Below are 26495 nucleotides of genomic sequence, written 5' to 3' on the forward strand. Positions count from 1 at the left end.
TGGCTTCCCGCAATACACATTTTTAAAATGGCACCACTAGCATTTCTAATACAGCTAATACGGAAGCCGTTTGACTATTTCATGCCGTAGAAGCAGTTAATTTGATTTACGCGACAATACTATGCCAAGCGGCCCCATTTTAAAAATGGGCATTGCAGGAAGCCAACTTTACGAGCCAAAAAATGTGTATTTTTGACATTAAATATTTAGAAATGCATTGCCGATACAGAAAAATTTATAAACTGGACTCTACTTCTATGTTGACAGCCTTCAATTTCTTAATATAATGTTGGCCCTTGATATCAAAAGTAAAAAAGTTGATTAGTTAATTTGACTTAATTCATTGTTTAATCACTGAGCTCTATAACGTACATAATGTCTGCCTTGCTGTACAATCCGCCTGCATAGACAGCATCAACGTATCTCTCGCAGGGTTCAAAAAAACGACCTGAAACAGTTAAAAAAAACAACACCCGGTATACTGCTAAATGCTCAAGAGTGACTACGCGATGATATCAAAGCATTCGAATGGAAATTTGGTTTGGTTTATAGTGTTTAAGGGCCCAAAGCAACTCGGGCTATAGCACGCCGTAGTGAATGGCTCAAGATGATTTCGACCACATAGAATTCTTTAACGTGCACTGACATCGCACAGTACACGGGCTTCTAATATTTCACCTCCATGAATGAAAGTGACAGCATACGCAGAAGATGACACTAAGTGAATTCAGGGCATCGTTATGCATTATGCTGTTTCATTTAGTGTCCTTTCACGGACGTGAAGGAAATAAGACGGTGAAAAACAATATTCATTTTAATGGCTGCTTACTATATAGGAGGCATTCACGTTAAGTCATCCGCAAGGGGCACTAAGAGCCAGCGCAGCAATCGACATGGTCGCGTTTGCGCGCTCGGCCGCCGCAGTAATACGCAGCATTTTACTTCTGGTGATCTTAACTGTGTCTTTCGCGTCTTGTCGTAGATAATTTTTGTCTGACCTGATCTGTCAAACCATGTGACTGAGTGGATGTGCCGTCAACTGCACGAAACAGAAAAGAGCGGGCATGTTGAAAACGTTCCACTTTTTGAAAACCTCGACCCATACTACCACGGAGGTGCCAGCGTGGCGTGCGACGTACAGGACTGCTGCCATGCGTCGAATTCAGTGATATCGATGCCCGTCTGATGCATGGCTTAAGTATGGCGATAGGCGAAGAAGTTAAAGCGCACAAGCCTATGACAGGGTGCACCTGTTTACAAGCAGGCGAGCCGCCAAAAGCCGTGCGTGAGGCTTCCGACAATCGGAGCGCTACGTTTGGAAAGGTGAGTTATTCGACACGTCTGTGCGCTTAGTTCGCATAATTGACAAGTTGCTACTGAACCTAGCGGAATCGCTGCACATGGCTTTGCTGCAAAACCTAGATTTCAGGTCTTGCGCATTTGAAGCAACGCCCAGACAACACCAAACGTCCTGAAGATGTCCTCAATTGATCAGAACGTCCTCATCCCGGACAGCACGGTCTGAGTACCTTTTGAGTGCATTACGGCTAAATGTCTTCAACTTGGACATTTGTCCAAAATCATCCTATCACAGAGAAAGACTGTGGAATTTATCCGAGTTCAAACCAGCTTTAACTCTCGCACTCGGCTCTCATTACTTAAAAACTGCATATTTATTAAAAGATACGCGTGGACAATAATGATGTAATGAAGGAAACCATTGTGACCCCAAAAAACATGCCTTAAGGAGATATCTTAAGATATTTATGTTTTTAACCTGGTCTTATGTGCAGCATGCTTTTGATAGGGTTGGACTGTTTAGATTTTTATAACCGCTCGTCTTTCCCATTCTGGAAGCAGAATTCATACCACAGAAAAATATAAGCTCCATGCGGCCCTGGGCAACAGTGTCTGTGGATCTACTGCAGCTCGCATACTATTGCTGCTGGAAAGATCAGTTTGTAGCGCCAGTTTTATAATTTGGGTAATTAATCATGCGCTGTTTACCCACGATGTGTCCAGCATGAATAGCAGACAGTTATCAACTGATATGAAAGCCTACAAGCCGTGTACATTTGTGCATGCAGTGCAGCCGGCCAGTTTCGCTCTCGAGATTGCGGCACAAGCTAAATTGGCTGCCTAACACGAACACTTCAGTGAACAGGCAGCGCGGTTATGTCACAGCACAGAATTATGCTCCAAACTTCATGCACACAGAGCATTCCACAAAGAAAAATGGACGTTGATGCATTTAACAACGCACAAAAATGTCTGCAGTCAAGCTGCACTGGTCAGACCCCAAAAAATTCGGCAGAGACACTTTCGACTGTTTATGTGTGCGAATGTGAAAGCATTATATGTAGAATTTCACAAGGTAGACGAACAGATTAATGTTCCGCATGCTTCTTATGCTGCTACACTCAATGACTGCAAAACCAGCACAAGGCCAGTTTATAGCTTGATTGCACTGTATTGCCACCTGGAGTCCAGTACTCTGCGCATGTTGACGTAGAGTGATAATGCAGGCACTGCCAAGTGCTGCACGCTGGCAGGCAAAAATCATGATCCACATGTCCAAGCAATGCATAGTGGTCATGCGCAGGTGCATTGGTCACGATGATGCAACACCAAAATGAGATTTGGCACCGCGTCAGAAGTTTTGATAGTGCTTGGCGTCAGTTTTCTCTCAATTATTTCAAGAACCCAGCCAGACAGACTTCTGTCGAATATGATTTTATTCAAGTTCTGATATCTTCCGAATTTTGTGCCATGGACAGTGGACGCCAGCTTTTGTGTTAATGGGAAATAATGCTTTCGCATTAATAATGAATTTTATAAACCCGCCTTAATAAAAGTTGCTAAAGCATAGGGAATTTAAATACTGAACATGTTAAATATGACAGCATTTTCGCTTTAGTCACAGATTGTTGACATGTCCAGAAACCTGGAAAAAAAAAAAAAAAAACTCCTATCACCTAGGCTAGAAACTGGCTCCAGCCTGGACACCCGTGTTCATGTTACATACTGTGGGCAAGATCATTAAACATTTTGAAGCAGCACAGTATGCTGCGGTTCACAGGGCGTCCTACACAGCGGGCAGTGCCTGTTTGTTCTTAACCAATCTGTGATGCAATACCAGCAGTAAACGTGGCCGCACGGGATCGCGGACGCATTTTTCGCACTGTCCACGCACATTGAGCAACTGTATTTTGACAACTGGGCGTCGGTGTTCTCGCGGATTCCCGACGATCTCAGTGACCGAACCGCCGACTGAAGAGACACACCAAACTCGATAAGCGAAAGCCAGCCTAACAGTTTGTAGTACCTGGCGACGTCTGGCGTTGAAAGCCAGTTCCTTATCAGCACGTATCTGATTCCCGCCACCCGCTTGGCAGGACTGTAGTAGCCGCCGAGAAGATAAAACAGTATTACATGCAGTTGCAATGTTCTGGCAAAGAGCGTGCTCAGCGTTGCACTGTCAACGTTTCGTTTCTTTCTGAGAAGCCTCAGAGCGCCGCTAATTATGTTACCACCAAACGACTGGAGAACGACGAATGTCAGCCTCTGTGCAAGAGTGGGAACATTCTTGAGGGATCGGCCCAGCTGCACGATGTGCACGTACTCCTCGCCTAAAGTCTGGAATCCGCTCAGCGTTGTGGCGCAGTAGTAAACGAGGCTGGAGACTGCGTCGACTTGTAAACGCCACCGCATCCATCGTTGTATTCCTAGAACTGCTCGGACGATTTCCGACACGTCTTTCTGCAACGATGCAATGTGCTGCTCGTCCTTCTGATGGGCTCGCAAGATTTCTGGCTGCAGTGCGGGCTTGAATCGAGGCATTTTCACTCCCGTCAGTTCGGTCTTTGTGCCCTGAAGCTACGACGAGACACAGTTTAAGATGCACATAACACGAACACAAAGCCACTTCATATGTTTTTCGCTACGTGCATCCTTTCACGAGTTCTCCACCTTGAACGCATAAAACATCAGGCACTTCCTTCCTTGTTTCACGCTTTTTTCCTCCATGAAATTATCGTTTATCGTCCAGCTGACTCGCCACAAGTGGTCACAAGTCGGCACAAGCCATACAAATCAACGATAGAAATAGCATATAGTTGACGCTTTTGTTTTGTTTCTGCATAAATGTTTTACAAAACATTATTGAAATATAAGCAGTCTTGTTTTGTGACTCGTCTTGTAGAGTTGTACCTTTCTGGAGTTCTTCTTAACGCGCATTAAAAAATTAAGCCCGAGCCATCAGCAGGTGTAGCCAAGCCAAGTACCATGTCAAAATGTCGGAGGACGGTCGTTCCTCAGTCGCTCAAACAAAAGATGCGCGTTTTCAGTCGGAAAACACAAGCCCGAACAAAACACATGGAGCATCTGAAAGAAGTCGCAATAGGCAAAATGCGGAACAGATCATGGAAGGAGCACCTAAGATAGGAGAACACTACATGGTGCGCCGTAGCGACGACACTTGGCGTAAGTTTGACGGTTTCAAAAGTTCGTGCGTGTCTTGCAATCATCTTTCACCAGTAATGTTTCTGAAGTAATGCGTTGCCGTGGTACGTGCAGACCCTGCCGAAATTATTCAAGTTCGCCAATGCGATCAAGACGAAAGGAAGTGGGAGTACTACGTTCACTACGAAGGATGTATGTATCGCGTCGCCTGTCGGAGCGTACTGTGGGATTGATTTTCACCTCGAACTGTCGCTGATTACGCATTTTTGGCACTGTCTGTGTGTGTGTGCTCGTTTGTGCAGATAACCGCCGCCTTGATGAGTGGGTTGACAGGGACCGGTTCAATCTGACGTCTTCGCAAACCGAAGAAATGAAGAACCCAATGACGCAGACTGACTGCATAGAGCAGTCGGATCGAAAGATTACGCGAAACCAGAAGCGGAGGCACGATGAGATTAATCATATTCAGAAGGTAATTATTCTGCCGCTAATATATTCTGTTTACGCTGGCAACGAAATTGCAGTTTGCAGGAAGTGATTGAGCTTTGCATTGTTCCTGTTTCAGACTTACGCCGAAATGGACCCGACAACTGCTGCCCTTGAAAAAGAACACGAGGCAGTAAGTTCCAAACCCCGTTACATCTCTAAATTTACGAATACTAACAAAGTTTCAAAGTGCTCGTGTCTTCTGTTCTAGTGCTTGTGCATTTGTTTATTCTCCTGAGGGAGTTTGAAGTGCTTTTGTTGTCTTTTTTTTCTGCACGTCTGTTAACTTAATTATTTATGCTGCTTTTTGTTTATTTGTAATCAACAGATCACAAAAGTCAAATATGTTGACAGAATCCAGTTTGGAAAGTATGAAATAGATGCCTGGTATTTCTCACCTTTCCCTGATGAATATGGAAAAGTGCCGAAGCTGTGGATCTGTGAATTCTGCCTGAAGTACATGAAGCTTGAGAAGACCTACCGTTACCATCAGGTAAATATATAGAGGGCTGCACGTTAATGCTATCATATGCAGCTTATCTGTGAAAGGAGCAGATGTCAAATTTGCATCAGATGCTCTAAGGTCCCTTCAGCTGTGGACGGATACACTGCTGTTAGGAGGGACAGTGCCATGGCACTTGAAGAGTTTGAATGACTAATGCATTTGTTTCTGCAAGTTGCTGATTAAGGACGTATCCCCGTCAGGTGCTAATTATTACCCAGAGGAGAAATTTTGTAGCAGCATGCCAAGACTGCACAGAAAGCACTGCCCTTCCCAGTCATTAATTATGCATTTTCTGTTAAGTCTTCATATATCTACTTTCAAGGTGTCTATTATACCCTTTTTTTTCTCCTCATTCTTGTCATACGAAGGCAAAAAATGAGCTTTGGATTAGCTTTGGTTAAACCTGGTGAGAAGCGAAAGAATACGCTGACTCTGTGTCGCTGGTTAGACGTACCGCCTGAAGTACTTTCTGCTGTTTCTTTGCAGTAGCACACTTCTGTTGTTTCTCGACATGTGTCGCACATTCTTCTTCTGTCTCTTTGGCACGGCGTTTCTTCCTACCCTCATTGAAACATTGAAGCTTCGCTTTCCGGTGCGCTGTCACGGCAGGATGTTCTTCCTCCTCCATCGCAAAACCGGTTTCGACCCCCCACCGGCTCGCCACTGGTTAAGCGTTGCAATATATACACAGCTCTCCATTGACGTCACAGATGGTGGCTCCACCCCCGTTGTCAAGCAGAGTATCTATCTCCATGATTGATGTGCTTGTTTTCTCAAATATGACATCACCGTCGTACAGCATTACAAGCTGTCCCAGCTGTTCAACTGTTGACCTTGACCTTCGAGATATTTGGGGGGTGGTCCACCATCTTGGTTTGGCATGTATGCGCCATCATGGCCTACGTGACTTTGCTCCATGGCCTATGTGACTTTGTTCCACGGTTTGACCTCTAATGTTTTTCAAGGTCATAAACGCAACTACACGACCCTCTTGAAAGCCTCGCGTAGTGAAGCTTCCGCTTCAAAAAGCGGATTGAGACATGCAGTCACTGCAACCATAGCGGAGTTACTGGTAGACACAGAGGTGCCCATTTTTAAGACCATATTCTTCTGTATGTCGCGTTCCTGGCTTGATATTTTTGTGCACTTGATTTTTTCAGCTTTCTTTCAGCACATTTGATCGCCTCCACATTTATGGGCATATTTTACCTTGTACATGAGGATTTGATATTGTTGACGTCACAGCCACAAATTTGGATATAGCACTTGAAGGGGATATATGAAAGAAGCCAATGATCTTTGCTGTTAGAAAAAAATAATAGGGAAAGAGTTCTGTTTTGTGTTTTGTTACTGAGGGACAGTAATTAAGGTATCATTTTAGATAGGAGATAATTTAGAACAAAGTGCAGTTCAATCTGCATATATTGAACTATGCCTATGAAATCGATATAACATGAAATTAGATTGAGGTGGAAAAAATTTATTTCTAATGATAGGCAGTTACTGCGCGCTGATTGTGGAGCAAAATAGCCAAATTTTTTATGTTTCTTCTTTGCCTCAGAGAGAACACAGTTTTCATTGTTGTTGATAGACTTCGAACATTTGAGACCGCAGCATTTTTTCGATGTGCTATAGTGACGAACCATGCTAAGCGCACAGAGTAGTCGAAGCATGTGGGCACACGTTTTCTCAAGTCCTCGTCACAGTTTTCATCAATCGTGTCCTGGTTATTTGCGACATCATCAATGATGATTTCATTCGCGGAGACAGAGTTGCTTACAGTTGCTTCATCACAAATAGCACCAGGAAATTTGGACAACTGGTTCCACAGAGCATCAAGACCCATGACAGCTTTGTCGGGCTCACTCAGCAAAGAAGTTGCCCCGTCTTCTTTGGGAAAGCAGAGACCAGAATGTCGGAAGCAGTTCTGTATATTTTCGTTTTTGATATCATTCCATGACCTACACAGCATAAACAGGGCTCCTAAGAGGTCAGTTTTTAGGTCTTTTCCAGTCCACATGTTCTGCATAAGCTGTTCAATCAGACGTTTCCTACAACCAACCTTCACCATACAAAATATCCCCCGGTCCAATGCTTGAAGCACTGGCATAGCGTTCGGCATGAAGTGCAACGTTGCACTGTAATGGTGGGCACAGCAGTCGTATACGATGAGGCAGACGTTGCGATCTTGGCCCACCAGGTCATTGTTCCAAGAATTCAGCCACTTGGCAAAAAGTTTGCAGGTCATCCATGCTCTTTGGTTGAACCCGTAGGTCACTGGAACCGAAAGCACATTCTGCAAGCATCGTTCTGCTGGGTCTCTTCTCTACTTTTGCCTGAACATCAGCCTTGTTCTTCAAAATGGCGCTCAGCGGGCTTCCCGTAATCTTGTACACTGTGGCGACTTAGGATTTTTTGCCACCTCATTTAACTTGCTTGATAATTTTCAGTTTCGTGGAAAAGAGGTGGCTCTGCCGTTTCACGGCTCACGTTTCACGTTTCGCGCCGCATACCTGCGAACTGCATGACAACTCGGTTACAATTGGCACAATGTTCTAAAAACCTGGTTGGCTGGCTACATGTCGCCGCCTACTTCATGGATAAAAAGCGTCATTATTGGTCTGCACATCGCAGGTAGCACCATAGCAGCAGTGGCACTCTCAGATTCATGCGAAAAAGCTAACCGCCGGAGATGTGCTGAGGGAAAGCCAGCTTCTTGAGTCAACCACAGTTGTCCGAAGTTTGATCTATCGGATGTGGCACCTAATTTTTGTGCAATATAGCTGTACATTTTTCTATACATTCCCATTGTGGCTGTACAGTTCTTAGAAATTATTTGATATAAAGGATAATTCAATTTAACCGAGTTCGACATAATCGAATTCAATTGTATAAGAAAGGACAGTGTCACCGGTGGGAGCTGAGCCTACGACCTCCACACGTTGCATGCATTGTTCTGTCAGATGAGCTGAATGCACATTATCAGTATAAAAGTTGAAAATTTTCTCTGGTTGGGAAGATTTAATGCATTTTGTATATAAGTTTTCAGTCCCGAGGTGACACATGAGGCTATGAAGGACCACGGCTTCTTTTACGTCTGCTGAACACTGCACAGCACACGAGCATTTTTGTGTTCCGCCTCCGTCAGAATGCAGCCGCCGTGGCCGGGATTCGGCGGTGTCACCTTGGCCGACATTTGTTTTCTCAGGATAGTAGGCGGAATGGGGACATGAAAGGCAGGAGGTGTCCAAGGCAAAAAGAAAAAAGGAATTAAAAGTGAGAAATTATGCAAAAATGAAGTAGAGCATAGAAATCAAAGGAAAAATTCATAGCAACACCGGTGTACATTTAGCGATAGCATAAGGAATGCTATGGTAACTTATTCGCGCATATAACCTCTGCTGCACCCTTGCTGTGTTAGTCTTCAGCCTTGCGTTGCTGCAGCTTGGGGTCTAACTGGTGCTTCCGTTGCATACGCTCATCGTCTCTCGCATTCGCTGTGGGATCACACTGTCAAGGTGAGCCCTTTGCTGCCAGGCCACGTTTGTGTACCACAGGATTTTGACAAGACCGTCACTTCCGTTCAGCAGCTGCAGCATGCTTCTTCTTCACTGGTGTTAAATCTCATAACTTAGAGTTGGCTCTGGTTCAATGGCATGTCCGAACGACCCGGAGATCAGAGGAAGACAGGCAAGGGCGCGTGCTCCGCGCACTCATTAGTTCCGAGCAGCTACGAGTGGCCCCGAGCAGTTCCAAGTGGCTCTGAGTGGCTACAAGTATGCTCCGAATGACTCCTAGTGAGGATGTTTTGTGACATCTCATTATGTACATGGTATCACAATCTCTGCTCTGCGTCTTTTTAATGAACAGTAATTGCCTTTGACTCCATATTAACTGATATGATACATTTTTACATTCTGTATCTTCAATAGACGTCAATTTACATCATTTGGCTTTTAATTCTTCCAAATTTGTCAGATTTTGTGGGGCTGTGGCCCTGAACATGTTTCATGCTTCCAGCTTCTGGTGTCTGGTGAGGTGGCTTGTATGCTTCGCATAGAAGAGCTCCAGCTAAGAAGTCCACTCATGAAAAAAAATTCCCAGTTTTATTTTTTTGTCCTGTCATAGCAAAACATTTTATGTCCTTCTCACTAAAAACCAAGTATTGATGTAGGCAGGGATGAGTGAACATTTAGGGATTATTGCTGTTTTACACCACCAGAGAGAGAAAAAAGACGAAAAGTTGTGTTACATTATCAGGACAAGAGGCAGAAATCGGTAGGCTCACTGGGCTGCAGGAGAAGGTTTTGCAGGTTACATGTTTGACCCCTGGTCTATACTAATGCCTGTGCATAATTATATAAAAACCTACTCTTGTGGAAGCACTTGATCTTTTTTTAGGCCACCTTGAGGCAAAGAATGTGCTGCAGTCATGGTTGTGTGCAGTAAAAGTGGTATAGAGAGTGTAGGAGCCTTTCTTCGGATCAAGTTTGTGGCTGCCTGATGCTGTAGCATGGTAGCATACTTAGTCTATGGTTTATTGGCTGTCGTCCCCTGGTCTCGAGAAGTCTGAACAGCATAATCTAATGCATGAAAGCACACATCATTTTTGTGGCTTTTCAGCAGAGTTTGATTCTGCCGTCCTTCTCCAGATTTGTGTAATATATCTGATGGTTTCGCTGGTGTGTTGATGTATTGTGGTTGATGTCACCTTTTTTCCCCAGAGCGAGTGCACATGGAGGCAGCCTCCTGGCAAGGAAATCTACAGGCAAGGCACTGTCTGCTTATGGGAGGTCGATGGCAGAGATCACAAGGTAATGGGGCAACATTCTGTCCTGGCATTATAGCATAGTTATATCAAAATGGGACCAGAAAGCGTCATATTAAACTTGAGATTATCAGTGGTGTTTGGTGCATAGAAGGTATTGCATAGGTAAAAACTCATTTACAAAATTTTTTGTGAGGAATTCAAATATGCGACTATCTGAATTACTGGTTGCTATTGATGCTTATAACCAAGTACTAGTACTTTTCGAGGAAAACTTCGTTTTATCGCGAACTACGTTACATCGAGGTTTTTGTCTTTCAGTGACACAAACAATATTGCGCATTCCTAAAACCGTCTTGTTCCGCTTTATTTGCTTGTGTATAACCCACACCAAAATTTGAAAAAGAAACGTGTTTAAAAAGTGGGGGTGCAGGTTATCTGCAAAATTTTTTCTTTGGGGGTGGGGGGGTCGGCTTCACGGCAATGTGCGGTGGCCTCCCCCGTGTAGTCCGCCATCCCCATCGTCATCGACGCTTGTCAAGCTGATGAGGGGCCAACGAAAGGCATAGCCAAATCCACATTCATAGTCTGTTTGTTCTTCCCCACGCCATTGGCCACGTTTTCTTTAGCCAGCGTTGTTGAGCTTAGTATCAGGCGCTGTTTTGTGTACTACACCTCAGTTTGCACTGTTTGCCTTCTTTGTTTTGGCGTCATGAGTGCGACTCGGCGGTAGTGTTTCACAGCAAAAGGGAAGCTAAAGATTATAGCCACTGCCGAAGAAATTGGCAACAGAGCTGCTGCTCGTACTGGATTCCTTCCGAGGCTTTTGCACTGATGCGGTGAAGGCGCGCCTCGCTGAGGCCGGCAGTGACCTCTTTATAATACCTGGCGGCATGACGTGTCCATGCTACAGCCACTCGACGTGTGCCTGAACAAGCCGTTCACGGCACACGTGAAGCGGCTGTATGTCCGACAGCCTTTATGCCCTCACACCGCCGGGACGCGTGCCCGATATTCCATTGCTGCGCCAGTGAATCGTGGATGCGTAGAAAGCGATACCGGTTTACTTGATGCGTAAAAGGTTTAAAAAATGTGCCATCAATAACAGCTTGGATGGTTCCGAGGGCGATTTCGTCTTTGAGAGGGGCGATGAAGCCTCGGATGGCAGCAGTGAGAGCGTCGACTATTGAGAACTGGATAACCAGTGACGTGGTGGTGGTCGTTTGAATAAATGTGCTGAAAATGAAATGATCACTGAGTGTGCAGTTGTACCTGTCTATAGTCGGGTACAACTCTTTAAGGCAGCGGCATTTGCCCCTCAAAGGCGAATGCGCACGAGCCTCCGCCAATAGGCGCGCACTTCAGGTGACGTCATGATCCGGATGGCCAATGACCCCACCGATGGAGAACATGCCTAACAAGGCCGCCCTCGCTTCAAACTGGGCCGGGTCGTGTCAGCTGTGTGCGTCTCCCTTTGTCAGAGTGAATTCGTATTGTTTGTTGGTGTCTGTCATGCCGGAAATATTATTGCGAGCTTACGATGCACGTTTGTGCCGCGTGCGTTTGTTCTGAGCCGTGAGCCGACGAAAGAAGATTACAGCGAACATCGGTGACGCTGTGCTGCGCTTCGTCTGGAAACAGGATCCCGCGGCGACACACCGCTGCAAACAAACATCGTGCCTGCTTGTTCTGTGGTGTTTTGGTTTGCTCCTAAGTGAAGTTACGACGAGGAGAGTTTGCCAAAGTCTGGTACCTACTGTGAGTGGCGGGTGTGTTTGTGTACTGTGCCCCTACATTTCTCGTCGGACATGGCGAAGTGATGGAGCAAAACCATTATCAGGATAAATGAGAAAAGCGTGCGCGGATGAAACCAATCTACGAGTTTCTCAACCGAAAAGATTTGTGAAAGCAACCTCCAATGCAAAGATTCGTTGCTGCCAGCTCAGCGCACAAACGATCGATCGTTGGCAGCAGTATGATAAGATAGCCCAGCGTCTAGCAGGGCGTCGTTCGCGTGTCGTTCGGTGCCGTCGATCTTGCTCCATAGCAGACGACGCACAGCGTTTTAGAATGCACGGAGTTATTTTTCTCTCGCGATCCGGCATGTGCTGTAGCATTTCTATCATGATAGTTTTACCAAACCACTCATCAAGATACACAAATCTTATTTATACCGAGAAATACGCGTTTTAGAAGCAGTCACAATTTTTTGAGTTGGACTATTTCTTTAGTCGCGGAGGCAATTGGCTGCTGTGCTTCGGTCATCTGGGTGAGGGGGCCTCTCCTGTCTTCAAATGTTGTACCCGACTAGTGCCCCCCTTTTTTTTTTCAGGTAAACATGTGGGTTATATGCGTTTTTTTTTTCGTGGAGTTCAAAGTTTAGGGTGCGGGTTATACGCAGGGGTGGGTTATTCGCGAGTAAATACGGTGTGTATCATTCCGTCGATGGCAGAGTGGCAGACGGCCACGCGACTTGCTAAATGGCACTGCACGCGTTGGCTGACACCTACTCTCAAAGGTCAGTTAAAAAAAAAAAGACATTTAATCCGAATTACTAGGGAAATCGACACCACAGAACAATAATTCAAAATTTCCAAGAATGCTTGGAACGTGTAGATTGAATTCCCGTGATAAAAAGGCCAGCTGAGAATCTTCTTTAGAGCACCTTTAAGAACTTCATTGACATTTGTATGAGGAAAACATTACAGACAGTTATGTTCATTAGAGTAAGTCAGCATCGATCATGTGTTCTACATGCTATACTGTTACGTCATGTGCAACCTGTACAAGTAGATTGTGAAACTTATTCTAATGCTTGTTCATCATTCCGAAATTATTACAACAGTCCATGCTCTGAGCTGGTTTTAGCAAATGCTTTCGATATTGCATGCTTTGCATTGGCTACCATCTCCTTTGGGTAGTGCTCTTGTCAAAAGAACAGAAAGTTGTCTAATTATTCGCTGTGTTAAACGACGAAGTTTAATAATCATGGCAAGCCAACGTTTAGCACTGGTTCTGATGCCTCGCCCACTGGGAAATAAATAGTGATTTAGTGTTAATAGTTGTGGGTGAGTCTGCACTTGATTCAAGTTCGTTCAGCCTTGTATACGCAGCTGGTAGACAATACTGTGCTTTGTTAGATGATCCAGTCACATGGTTACCTTGACTCTCGCATGTGTGTATGCAGATCTACTGCCAGAACCTATGCCTGCTGGCCAAGCTGTTCCTGGACCACAAGACGCTGTACTTTGATGTGGAGCCGTTCATCTTCTATGTGCTGTGTGAGGTTGACAAGCACGGGGCCCATCTGGTGGGTTATTTCTCCAAGGAGAAGGAGTCGCCCGATGGCAACAACGTGGCCTGCATCCTCACCATGCCCCCCTACCAGCGCAAGGGATACGGGAAGTTCCTCATTGCTTTCAGTGAGTGGGCAGCGGCACTTTTGGCATGACCTGTTCTTGAAGGTCCCTTGGTTCTTTTTTCTTTCTTTATGATGTTCTTGGCATTTCTCTGGTTTTGGAAGATGTATGCCAGCGTCAATGTGCGCAGTTTGGGTGGTATGTCGAATACCTTCAATAAAGAGAGCTAGAATTTCAAAAGCCGTGAGCATTGATGGCTCCATCTCAACTTGAGACAATCGTGCAACATGTGGAGGGCTTCTGGTGACTAGAAAAGATATAGGATAGATGAATAAGTGGTGTGTTTTTCTTTCCTTTAGCTTTCCTTTGTCCGTGTTCTTGCTCTGAATTTTAAGTTCATTGACGCAATACACTTGAGCCTACTTATAATAATAGTGGCAGTTAATGAACACTCGCCTATTATGAACTGGAACGGTGTTACCGTCACAATGTGTATTAGATAAATCAGTGGCACAGCAACTTGGGTAAAACAAACAACCATAGTTGCAACGCTCAGTTAAAGCAAACAAGGAGGCGCTGTAAACTTGCCCCACAGTCAGAAAACGAGCTTCCCACAAGGACAGAGGCCAGAACCGTCTCCCAGCACCTGTGACAACCCTTTTCCTCGCCCTGAAAGGATGTGGCAACCATAAAATGAAAAGGGCCATTTGCTGGCAACCACTTCCCTAAAGTACCTCGTCATCACCATGAGCGTTGGCGAGGAACAGTAACCGCTCTAGAGAGCTTAGAAAGCATTGTGATATTCTGCAAATATGCATACCAGACATTTTTTAAATCAAACACAGTTGTCTGCTTCTGCTTTTGATTGCTTTAATATAAATTGTATATTTACAGTGAAACCTCGTTACAGCGAACTGGTAAAAAATCATCATACAGTAAAAGCTCGTTAATTCTTACCTCGATAATTCGAATTTTCGGATAATTCAAGCTACAATACTTGGTCCGGCCAAGCTCCATAGAGATCTCTGTATAAAACAGCCCGTTAATTCGAAAGCGAATCGGTTCCGTTACGGATAATTCGAACTATGCGCCGCCATGTCTAGCGGCCTGGCACATAGCACATGGCCAAAAAAAAAGCACCTCTGCATAGTTAGAGGCTGCGCACGCCCTAAACGGGGACAGAAGAGAGAGCCAGATAAAAGAGTGGAAGAGTGGGTAAAGCCTAAATGGCGCCATCACCGGCGCGGCGGCCGGCGGCGCCGGAGCGTAGGGGTTGGCGGCCACGGTGAGGGCTACCTACCCTGATTTCCGCGCAGCCTCAGAAACTCGCAATGAAATACACGTTAATTAGAGCGCTGTTAATTCGGAAATACGGATACGTACTGGCAGCGCGATCCCAGCCAACGCCCATGAAAGACTATGACTTCGGACGGGCGCTACAAATTACGTGCAAAAAACTTTTTTTTTCCTTGCGAGTGTCATTCATCCTTCCACCCATCAGTCGCCAGCGGAAGCACGCGGTCAGTTGCGATCGTGACGCTGGCTTTTAGCATCGCCCGGCGATCAGCCACTGGCCGGAAGCGGCCAACGTCGGCTCTCAGCGCGAACCAATCAGGGCGCGACAGCATCTGACTTCCGCCCGCTTCTACAACATGGCTGCGCCTGCCGAAGCGACCTCTCGCTTCACCACGAACTCGTCGTTGCCGTTGCACTGTGCCTCATGTTCATGGCAAACAAAAGTCGCACGAAGCTTTCGCTTTGTCTGAAGATGCCCACAGCACAAAATTCTAGCGATGAAACCTGCCTGATTTTCAGACTGCTTCGGGATTTTCAAAGCTGTTAGGCTTAGCCAATACACGTCGGTTGACGTCAGGAAGCGCGGGAGGTTCAAACAGGTTAACTATTTTGGTTCAGAAAGGGGTCTCAAAGAATAATTCGTCCTCTTTGTCATCATTGAATAAATAATAGCTTACTTGTAAATGCACAGCTGTTCTTTTCAGCATTTTACTGAGCATATGGAATCACGCCGTTTCTAAATCCTGGTGGCAGCAGTCTGGCAGCAGTCGCCCGTTTTCCGCTGCTTGTGGTGCTGCATGGCGGCGGTGCGTGGGCGTTCCACCGCACCGCTCAAAATCCGCAGTGCAAGTTCGCTCCTTGTGGGTCGCCCATAAGGTGAACGTATTGAAAGCCAGGCTTGCACAACCGGACAAGCGCTGGCACTCTGCAAAGTTCGCTTCTCCCCCTTGCTAGAGCTAACATCAAAAGGTAATCTTGCGCAGCATCTTGGCGCAATGCCAAGAAATGCGTTGTGGACCGTGACGGTGCGAAACAGGGGGAAGCGTTAACGACTGATGCTTTTTTTTTTTCAAATTCTTGGGCAAAAATCGGGGGTGGGTGGGTTCATTATGCGAGTGGGCTCGTTACGCGAGTAAGTACGGTACATATACCGTAATGCAAATGGTTCTTGTCAGTTTTTCCGAGGCAATTCGATAATTCGAACATCGGATAATTTGAACTTTTTTCTCGGTCCCGTGAAGTTCGAATTAACGAGCTTTTACTGTATAGTTTGATATAGCCGAAATTCGTAATATAAAATTTCACCAAAAACTCACGCTGGAGAAGATAAATGCAGTCAGTAAAAGAATGGCAACTTGGAGTGACCTCTTCCGTACTTTCAGCACCGTTTCTGCGCCGTTCGCGGCGATTGCGGAGGTCGCAGAAAACCAAGCGGCAAACACTAGTTAGGTTCACTTCAGCGCACAACACTGCAACTCGCGGCAGTGGCAGGCTAAATGCCAGCTAGGGTGTCTTCCTCGCATTACTACTGTGTAGCGAAGAAATCGGATGCCAGGACAAAAGCCCTCGCTGGTTACACCACCTCCGCTCTGTGACAGCCGATGTGAGCAGAGGATAGCTGCTGGTAAGCTACAACAACCGAGCGTTTCACTAGTTCCGGAGCACTAGCGACAGTTGTGAGAGGTGCAAACCGGTGCCGACTGCTGGGCTACCAGCTGTTCTTGCGAATAAATCTTCTGAGGTGCTGTTGACAAATGCGAGATGAAGCATGAACTGTGGTCCGAACGCTTGCCGCTCCACCACCAGTCACCCGTGTAGTTAGGCGAACTCTGCCGCCTGCCATCCAAGCGGGCACAGTCTGGCGCTTAGCAGTTTGATATATCCGTTTCGTGGCAAACAGCTTTCAGTATATAAAATAAGAAATGCATGTGTTTGTTAAAAATACAGTCGCCGACTGATTTTTCGGACTCAATGGGACTCGAAAAATGGTCAGAATAATCGAACTGTCCGAAAAATCCGTGATGTACAAAAAAAATCACTTTACTGAAATGAAATCGGCTTAAAAAAGTCACTGATTTTACCTTGTGGCAAATTTCTTTTGCAGGTGACGATTTGCGCCTGTATTTTCGGAAAAGTTGTGCTTTCACTGTGCACGCTAGACAGCAAGGTCACGGCGTTTGGTTGAATACTTCCTACGCTTCTTTGATAGACCTGGCGGCACTGGCAGGGCCATGTTGTCCACAACCCGAGTGTGCACCACACTTGCTCGTCAAACACACGCAAAGACAAGGCACTTTTTGTTCAAAGCGGTGGAACCACCAGACGCAGTCACCAAACGGCGAACGGATGTAACTTCGTGAAGACGGAGCGCCGCTCGGTCGATGCGGTTTGGAGAAATCCAAGTGAAGAAATGGCGAATGATGAGCGTATGACACCCGCCGCGGTGGCTCAGTGGTTAGGGAGCTCGGCTACTGATCCGGAGTACCCAGGTTCGAACCCGACCGCGGCGGCCGCGTTTCGATGGAGGCGAAACGCAAAGGCACCCGTGTGCTGTGTGATGACAGTGCACGTTAAAGATCTCCTGGTGGTTGAAATTATTCCGCAGTCCTCCACTATGGCACCTCTTTCTAACTTTCTTCTCTCAGTCCCTCCTTTATCCCTTCCCTTAATGCGCGGTTCAGGTGTCCGCCGAGCCCCAACAACCAATTTTTAATGTGTGAGACAACTGATAACTGCCCGCGACAACATTGGCGACAAAAGCAAGTTGATGGCGATGACACTACAATTGCCATCTCGAAGTGTCACAGATTGCAGGGACCTCTATTGGCAAAAATGAGTTACCGAAAGTATGTCAAGCCAATCCAACTGCAGAGTAAATCCACCTCAATCCAAGATGGCGCCTTTTGCGCCAGCGAAAAGCCGATAAGTTGGTCGATTTTGGCCCGCAGGCGACTGAAATTAGTCTGAAAAATCGAACTTTCGAACATTTAAACACCGAAATATCCGTCGCAAATATGTGTGCGCTTCTATGGGTTGACTGACGGTGCCTCATCGAAGTCCAAAATATTTTACAAGTCCGAATTATTGGAGTCCGAATTACCCGTCGGCTACTGTATTTAAAAATAGTTTGATATACCAAATAATTTGTAATACCCGTGTATGCTGTAATGTAGTTTGACTGTATTAAATACAGCACAAATTTTGTAATGTTCACGTTAGCACTATGATTAGTGATGCGATACCAAGTGCAGTCTCAGCCAAAATGCCGTATTTACTGGAATGTAACAAGAGTTTTTTCCCGGATTTTTTCCCCTTAAAGTCTACCCTCGCATTATAATCTAATACCGCACTTCCATTGGCCTAAAGCAGTGCCGCGGTGCAGCCATTTCAAAGCAATCAGCTTGGTTTCGAATTCCGCAGTTTTGCGATCTTATGCTAACAACATGGGTACTACGGAAGCCAAATGCTCATCCATCCAAAGTCAAAGCTTTGTTCTCTGTCAATTTTTTTGTTTTTGTTGCGACCTCGCACTCAATGCATCATAGCGTCGTGTTCTTGTGGCGTCGCTCGCGGTGTATTGATTCAGTGCACACGATGGCAATGCGTCGTACTCATTGCAACGCTCGTTTTAAGAGAAAAGCGATCCTGTTAGCTGAAGAGGTCGGGAACTCTGCGGCAGCTTGAAGACTTGACCTCAACGAGTCAACTATCCGCGGGTGGCGGCTGCAGCGGGAGGGGCTTTTTAAATGTGAGCCCGACCACAAAGGATTTCGGGAGCCTCGCCACGGCCATCGCGACCAGCTGGAGAAAAAGTGGCGGACTTTGTTATCGAGCAGCGCAACCGTCTCATGGGGTCAGTGTTGAGCTTGTCCGTTGGGAAGTTAGAGACGTTGCTCGGGAGATGGGAAGTTCAGAGAATCTCATGGGTGGGCCCAAACGTTCATGAAGAGGAATAGATTCTCTCTGCGGCGAACAACATCGATGCGGCAGAAGTTACCGGGAGACTTCGATAGCGAAAAGGAGGACTCCGTTTCTGAGAACTCGGCCTCCGAAAGCGAGGAAGATGAGTAAACATGTTGGCCACGATGTCTATTAAAGGCACTTTGTTTTGCGTCCCTAAGCCTCGCGTTACATTCGTGGTTTTATTTTTTTCCCGCTGGGCAGCATGTAAAGTCACCCCTCGCGTTACGTTCGAGTAAATACGGTAACGTAAGGTGGTTGACGTAAGGCAGGTTTACTGTCATCGTGTAACCATTACCTCTGCATTTTAGTGCTGTAATTAATCACTGTCTGCCAAAATGGAAATGTCCAAGTATAGTGGACACTTCCAGAATATTGTCATGTAGTGGTGGTAGTATAGACCCCTGACGCCCACGTGGATTGCGTTTCTTGCACACTTAGTTTGTAGTCAGTGGTCCCCCATATTACAGCCAAAAAATGCAAAGTCAGACACAACTGATGTTTATTTCATAAAGGCAATGGGAGCTTCAGTCATAGCCATTTATACATTTCGACTTTCTGGTAACTTCCGGAATACGCTCCCAGGTTCGTAATAAGAGAGCTTGATTGTTGTAACGCTTGTGTACTTGTTACTGTATTTGTAGTTTCGCAACTAGTGGCAACATTTTATTTTATGGTTTGTTAAGTGATGGCGAATGTAATTGGTTAAGGTCATGTCTATTTCTTTATTTTATTTTTCTATCAGCCATGTGTACAGTTAAACCTGGATGTAGCGAACCTCCATGCGGCGAATTCCTCGATGTTACAAATTTTCTTGATTCCCTCACATTGCACCCATTGAAGCAAGAGTATTTGCGAACTCCATGTAACGAAGGTGTTGCACTGGTTGACCCTGATATAACGAACTCACTCGCTGGCTACATATGGGCTAGTGCTGTGTTATTTGAAATTTAGCAGACCACATAATAACTTTAGGGTGATGAAACACGAACTGCCATTATCAGGAGCATCCACAGTGGCAGTGAAAGAACGCAGCGAACATAACACGCCGTGAAGCCTTATTATACTAAACTGGCATGAGCGGGCAGCCTTTCTTTTTAAATTCGTTTCAGTAAGTCTCACTATACTAATACAAAACAATACGCCGTCAGTGCATCTACATGGTAAACATGACACGCTTTGCAGCTTTTACTTTTGTAACGTCACTCCAAATGGCACTATAGTAGTTGATGTTCAAAAAGCTGTGGAATGTGCTCTAGAGATCAAAAGCTGCAAAAAACAACAGGACACAGCAAAGAATGCACAGGACGAGCAGTGCATTCCCATCGCCGCCACTCGGTTGCTCACGTGATTCCTGCACTGAGGGCACACGCGTGGCGGGAACACGGATGGCGGAAAGCGTTGGCGACATGAGGTGAAGGGTCAGTTTCTAGGCAGGCAGACTAAGAGGGGACGTGTGGGAATAAATAGGCAGGTGCCTCTGTCTCCTCAACTCTTTCCACGCTACGCATAACGGCGCCATGCAAGGCTCGGCAGAGATGGTGACCATTGCTGCCGCAGTCACATTATCAGCATGATCACTAAGTGTTTTTCCACATTCCTGACTTTAACAAAACGGAAGACAGGGCTAGTTGGTTTGCCATAATTATGGAGCAGCGCACCAGTAAAAACATAGACAGGGCAAGTTCCCTTCTTACTGTCTGTTTTTTTCTGGTTCACTGCTCCTTAATTATGACTTCAAGTAACTGGGATTTACTGTGAGCATTTTCAGGATAACTGCATCTACACTTATATTCCTCATTTTGGCTCCCATTCTGCATTATCTTTTCGAGTCTTCACGCGGAAGCTGCATGTAACGAAAAATCGCGGACTTTTCTGAATTTTGTTGTGTCCAAGTTTAACTGTAATACTCAAGTGGTGCCAGCAGGGCACAGTGTTGAGATTTCTTTCACAAACTGGTATGAAGTCAGTCTCTGTTGCCGGCCAGACATTCACATACTTGGTTGTTATGCTTCATGCCAATGTCTGCTTTTACTGTACCTTCTTTCCGCACAGGCTATGAATTGTCCAAGCTGGAAGGCACAGTGGGATCTCCCGAGAAGCCCCTCTCAGACCTTGGCAAGCTCAGCTACCGCAGCTACTGGTCCTGGGTGCTCCTGGAAATCCTAAGAGACGTCCGTGGCGCCCTGTCCATCAAGGACCTCAGGTGAGACCAGCATTTCCATCCGTTACAACTTTTTTCCTTGGTTTCAATATGAGGTCAGCACGAAAGGCAAGATAGCAGCACAGACGTCGGGTGTTGTAACACCATGCCAATCTACCTAGCAGCACTACCTGATGTGCTTTCTTGACAGCCAGCAGCATCACTGCCGAGTGCATGAGGATGTGGCGCAAGTTGAGAGTGCTTCTCATCCCACTTTTGAAACACGAAAAGCACCACACCACTGTTGTTTCTCCTCTGCAGTGATTTTGAACAAGAGGAATTGGGAAACATTTGGAAAGCAGTTTTGCGCAAATATGCAGGACAAGAAACACGTCACAAGCGCTCGTGGCGTGTTTCTCTCTCTTTGTGATGTGCATTCATGCTAAGCTGTTTTCCAAACATATCACCAACTTGGCCCAATCATTCTAAACTTCTGCAAATTGGAAGAAGGCGTACTATGCAGCTTGCAGAGGATTTGTGCGAAAAGTTCAGCATCGATGATTTCAACCAAGCATCTGGGCAGCCTTGGTGCACGGCCAACAGGGCAGCACAACCGTGTAGCTGCACTGCCTCTTTGGAGATGTGGAGAACCTAAAAATGAAGCACCATGTGGGTATTGCGCAGTGCAGGAGGAGGAGGAGTGGTCTTTGTGCTCAGCATGCAGCAACTAGCTGCATGACCTCCGAGACTTACAGCTGACTGTTTCTCAACAGTTTGGAAGGCTTCAGTAGCTTGCGAGGCCAACTTTTCTTGTTGAACAATGGATGGCATGACCAACGCTGAGGTATAACAAGTCAGGCACTTTGCATGAAGTCATGAAATGAATGCATATCAGCTTTCACTGACGTTGAAGGCTTCAGTAGCTTGCTAGGTCAACTTTTCTTGTTGAAAAATGGATGGCATGACCAACGCTGAGGTATAACAAGTCAGGCACTTTGCAGGAAGTCGTGAAATGAATGCATATCAGCTTTCACTGATGTTTGCTGTGCATTTCTTTCCCAGTTTTCTAGTGATCGTATGTATGTATCACAGTTCCATCCACAGTGGTTGCTCCAAGTGAAACCTGCGTAGTGTTCCACGATGCTGTAGTTTAGAAAAGCTATCCATCTGCGGCAAATACAGCGCCGAAGAGCTTCAACAGAGGATTGAGATTCTGTTTTCGATGGATGCTGGGTTGTTATCGGAACAAATCATGGGAAAAAACCAACCTCTGTCATAATTAAGAAGGTGATTGAAGTAGCGCCACTGTTTGGTTTAGCGGTTTGCAACTCGATGCCACACAACTTCTGTGTAACACTAAGGACAGCTCTAACAGGCACTGAGGACAGCTCGATTAAATTATTGTTCTCGGTAAAATTTGTTTCTCTGGCTCTCTCTAGCGAAGTTGGCATTTGTCCAGCAGCAAAACAGAAATTATTGCCGAGAAAATAAGATTAAGAATTATTTCCACCAGTTGATTCAAACTTGTGACATCCTTACTGAAAAAGATGGGTTTCCCCCATTTTGAAGTGATTGATGGTGTACCGTGACCTCTGAGATCTGCGCAAAAAAAGCCGATGTCGACACACACATTTTACTTGCAAAATCGGTCAGTGGTGGTGAACCTGCATTTCGTTTTTTGGCCTTTTCCAGCTTATAAAAGCTCTGTTTTCGGTGGGAGTGGTCTCCTTATGATCAGTGTATGGTGCCTGTCGATGCAGGCCTACTTCAGTTTCTACTCAGTGTCCCTGTAAAGGAGCCATGTGACAGGTTGCAGTGGCAGCTTTTGTGCAGCCACTCATTGCTGGGTTCGAGACAAGCTGCCACACTGTTATGAGTTGTTTACTTCCTGATTTTTTCAAATTAATTATTTCAAGGCTTGTTCATTTCAATCAGTGGCCATTTTTGTCATTGAAATAGTGCATGTGATTTTGTCGGAACTGAAGCATCAGCTCGAATAAGCAAGTACAAAATGATGAGATCCAACTGCATTACCGTGCCAGCTACCGTATAAACCCGTGTAAGGGCCGCACCCCGTATTCCCAAAGGAAATATTTGAGAAAAAAAAAAGAATCAGTGTAAGGGCCGCACCCAAACTTTCCAGGAAACATGCAAGAATAGCCTTCGAAATACATGCGCACAGGAGCTTCGAGGTGCCGCCCATGGATGGCGCCCGAGGCCGCGGGTCATCATCATCATCTTTTCTTCTGCCTTGAGCTTCTGCTACTGTACTTCCGCTATCCGTATCGGCATCGGTATCGCCAGGTCTAACTTTGTTCTATTCTGGCTGTCAAAGAATGCGTTTTTTGGTGGTTGTGTTAGCGTGGTCGCTCGGCTTAGTTGTTGCTCTCGTGCGCTGTCGTTCTTCACTTTTTCATGAACTGCCTCCGAGCATTGTCACTGTTGCACGATGGGCAAGCACCTCAGCAGCTACACTGCGGGCTTTAAACTGAAAGTAGTGGAGTTCGCTCTCGAACACGGCAAGCGTGCCACGGGCAGAAAATTTGACGTGGACGAGAAGTGTGTCCGACGGTGGTGCGGACAAAGGGATGCGTTGAAGAATACCCGCTCCAAAAAGCGCGCTTTCCGAGACAAGCCATGCAAATTTCCTGAGCTTGAAGAAGAGCTGCTATGCTATTCAATGGAAGTGCGGAACAACGGCTACGCGCTGACAACGGACATGCTGCGCGTGAGGGCACAAGCCTTGGCGCGTGCTAAAAGCATACCGCACGAGGACTTCAAGGCTAGTGCCGGCTGGGTACGAAGATTTCTGAAGAGGAAGGGCCTATCGTTTCGGCAAAGGCCCACGCTGTGCCAGTGGCTGCCCCCCCGACTGTGTACACCGACAAGGTGCTCAGCTTTCAGAAGTATGTCATCGGTCTGCGTCATGAGCACAACTATATATTTTCGCAGATATCAAACGCCGACCAGACCCCCGTGTGGTTCGACTGTCCCGAGAGCTGCACAGTTGAACTGAAAGGAAAGAAGAGTGTTTTCGTGCGGACAACTGGCGCGGAGCACCAACGGTGTACCGTTATGCTGTGCGTCACCGCGGACGGGCGGAAGCTGCCCCCCTAAGTCATCCTGAAAAGAAAAACGATTCCTAAAGGCGTTTTCCCCAAGGGAATTGTAGTTCGCGCTCAAGAAAAGGGCTGGATGGACGATGAGCTTGTGCTCGACTGGGTAAAAAGCGTTTGGGAGAAGCGCCCAGGCGCCATGCTGGCCCGACGATTGCTCCTCGTCTTAGACAGCTTCCGCACTCACTTGACGGGTAGGGTTAAGGAACGCCTGCGCGGTATCCGCACAGACATGGCCGTGATACCGGGCGGCCTCACTGGCATGCTGCAACTCCTGGATGTAAGCGTCAATCGGCCTTTTAAGGTTGAATTTCGAAGGCAGTATTCGGAATGGATGGCCAATGGCAATCACGACGAGACGCCGACAGGGCGGCTTAAGAGGGCACCGCTCGCGACTGTGCTTGGATGAATTTTGTCCGCGTGGAATTCCGTGTCGACTGACATTGTAACCCGGAGTTTCAAAGTGACCGGAATTTCAAACAGTTTAGACGGGACCGAAGACGACTTTCTGTGGGCTGAACATTTACCTGAAGACAGCACCAGCTCGGAGTCTGAAGACTCCGTGAGTGATGCCTGAACGGTAAATAAATGCCGCGCATTCCAGATTGGATTGCTTTCACTTGAAAAAAAAAATTTTTTTTCGAAAATCGCGTGTATGGGCCGCACCCCGAAATTTGCCCCCCGAATCTGGGAAAAAAAAGTGCGGCCCTTACACGCGTTTATACGATAATTCTCTGCATTTCTAGAGACACTTCTACACCAAAAAATCCTAATTTTCATCAGGTGCACTTTCCTCTGTGCTGCCATTGAGGTGAGGAGTCACCCTTGCATGCATTCATGTTTGTTAATCGCTCATAGGAAACATTCCCTACCATTTGATAAAACCTGGAAGCAGTATCATTCATATGTTTTCATTATTTATGGGGGGGCTACCGTATCATTTCGTACTTCCTAGTAACCCTTTGCGACCGAAAATCTAATTCCTCGCAGCACTTTTCTATCCCCTACCAACCCAGTAGATGGCAGTCGTGGTCATTATTGGCTTACACCGTTGTTGCCTGTGGTGATTCTGTTTGCATTCTATCTTGTGTTTACTTGCTTTTCACTTGAAGCAGTACCCTACTCAATGGCAGCACGGGCTCTATGTGTCTTGAGCTAATGAAAAAATGAAAGAGAAAACTCATAGCACGTAAATGCAATGGAATTAGAATCGTTCCGTTGTGCTGACTCATAACTGCAGGCAAGACAAAGCAGATGGCCTCTGCATTTGTTAGTGAAAGTTGAGCACAAAATTTAAACTTAGTGGCAGTTTCTAATCAATATACCTACAAGTGGGGCTGGTTCTGAAGCCTGTACTCTGTGGAGTTTTGCTTTGGTGTGACATATCTGTGCTCGCCATGCAGTTTGTTCTTTTTCTGTACTTAATGGTTTCGGTGTGGATCTTATTTCAGCCAGATGACCAGCATCACACAGAGTGACATAGTGACAACGCTGCAGAGTCTCAACATGGTCAAATACTGGAAGGGCCAGCACGTAATCTGCGTGACGCCAAAGCTGGTGGAAGAACACCTCAAGAGCGCCCAGTACAAGCGGCCCCGGCTTGAAGTCGACTCCTCGTGCCTCCGGTGGACGCCTCCTAAGAAGAGGCCCAAACAGGGAAAGAAAGTCTAGGGGCCGCCTGCCTCTACACTGGCCTGCACGAATCTGTGCACTTGGGGCAGCCATCAAACTGGGAAATGCTGAAGTTCATGGCAACTGCATTGAGGCGTTCTTAGCAAATGCATGTAGGCCACATTCTATTGCAGTGCAGGCAGAAGCAGTCAAGCTCCATATAGGGAATGTCCTGGAGTGCCAAGAAGCAAGGTGCAAGGGCTAAATTTAGTTGCCCTGGAAGAATTTTCTGCTCATTTATTTGAGCTCAGTGCTCACTCATTTAGTCGTATTGACGTGTGGCCGGTGTTTATTTTGAAGGACATTTGGAGCGCAAAATTCTTTGCCAAACCCTGTGCTTAGCTCGTCATAGTTTGTTTTTCTTTTCACTGTTTAATAGTCATCATCATTCCTTTAATTTGAGTTGTATTATCTTGTAATATAGTGAAAATAAAGTTTAAGGATGTTTATTACAAGCAGTGGAGTGTGAAGTTTTGGGGATGTAGCAATGCTACAAAAACTATGGGGACGCTTAAGTCATCTTAAGAGTAGATTTCGATAATTTTAGATTTCATATTGGTTGGAGTTTCTGTTGAAACTTCTTTGTGTGTTTGCATCAGTTTCTTTGAAATTTTTCAGTCTATCAACCACCATATTCAGACTGCTAGTTGCAGTAGCAGGTATGTATCCGCTATGCTTTGACGATGCTGACATTTGCATGGTTTTTCATTTCGACTATCTAGGTTGCTAT

General features: G+C 46.0%; 2 protein-coding genes across 2 annotated transcripts; one reads left to right on the forward strand and one right to left on the reverse strand.

Annotated features, from left to right (window-relative positions):
• Window positions 1-2901: 2901 nt before the first annotated feature.
• On the reverse strand, window positions 2902-3986 carry LOC144099226 (peroxisome assembly protein 10-B-like). The gene has a single exon (XM_077632373.1). The coding sequence runs from the start codon at window positions 3838-3840 to the stop codon at window positions 3040-3042; it is 801 nt and encodes a 266-aa protein (XP_077488499.1). The 5' UTR covers window positions 3841-3986; the 3' UTR covers window positions 2902-3039.
• A 290-nt stretch (window positions 3987-4276) lies between these two features.
• Window positions 4277-26220, forward strand: LOC144099225 (histone acetyltransferase KAT8-like). The gene is made up of 9 exons (XM_077632372.1): window positions 4277-4482; window positions 4576-4653; window positions 4764-4933; window positions 5027-5080; window positions 5276-5440; window positions 10177-10266; window positions 13408-13642; window positions 20891-21041; window positions 25546-26220. Exons 1-9 carry the CDS (start codon window positions 4293-4295, stop codon window positions 25763-25765), a joined length of 1353 nt encoding a protein of 450 aa, XP_077488498.1. The 5' UTR covers window positions 4277-4292; the 3' UTR covers window positions 25766-26220.
• The last annotated feature ends 275 nt before the right edge of the window (window positions 26221-26495 follow it).

Source organism: Amblyomma americanum, chromosome 7 (genome assembly GCF_052857255.1).
Source record: "Amblyomma americanum isolate KBUSLIRL-KWMA chromosome 7, ASM5285725v1, whole genome shotgun sequence".
Lineage (NCBI taxonomy): Eukaryota > Metazoa > Arthropoda > Arachnida > Ixodida > Ixodidae > Amblyomma > Amblyomma americanum.

Coding starts and splice junctions, on each gene's coding strand:
- LOC144099226 (XM_077632373.1), bottom strand. CDS start 3,840: ATGCCTCGATTCAAGCCCGCACTGCAGCCAGAAATCTTGCGAGCCCAT.
- LOC144099225 (XM_077632372.1), top strand. CDS start 4,293: ATGTCGGAGGACGGTCGTTCCTCAGTCGCTCAAACAAAAGATGCGCGT. Junction 4,483..4,575: donor CCGTAGCGACGACACTTGGC/GTAAGTTTGACG, acceptor TGGTACGTGCAG/ACCCTGCCGAAATTATTCAA. Junction 5,441..10,176: donor AGACCTACCGTTACCATCAG/GTAAATATATAG, acceptor TTTTTTCCCCAG/AGCGAGTGCACATGGAGGCA.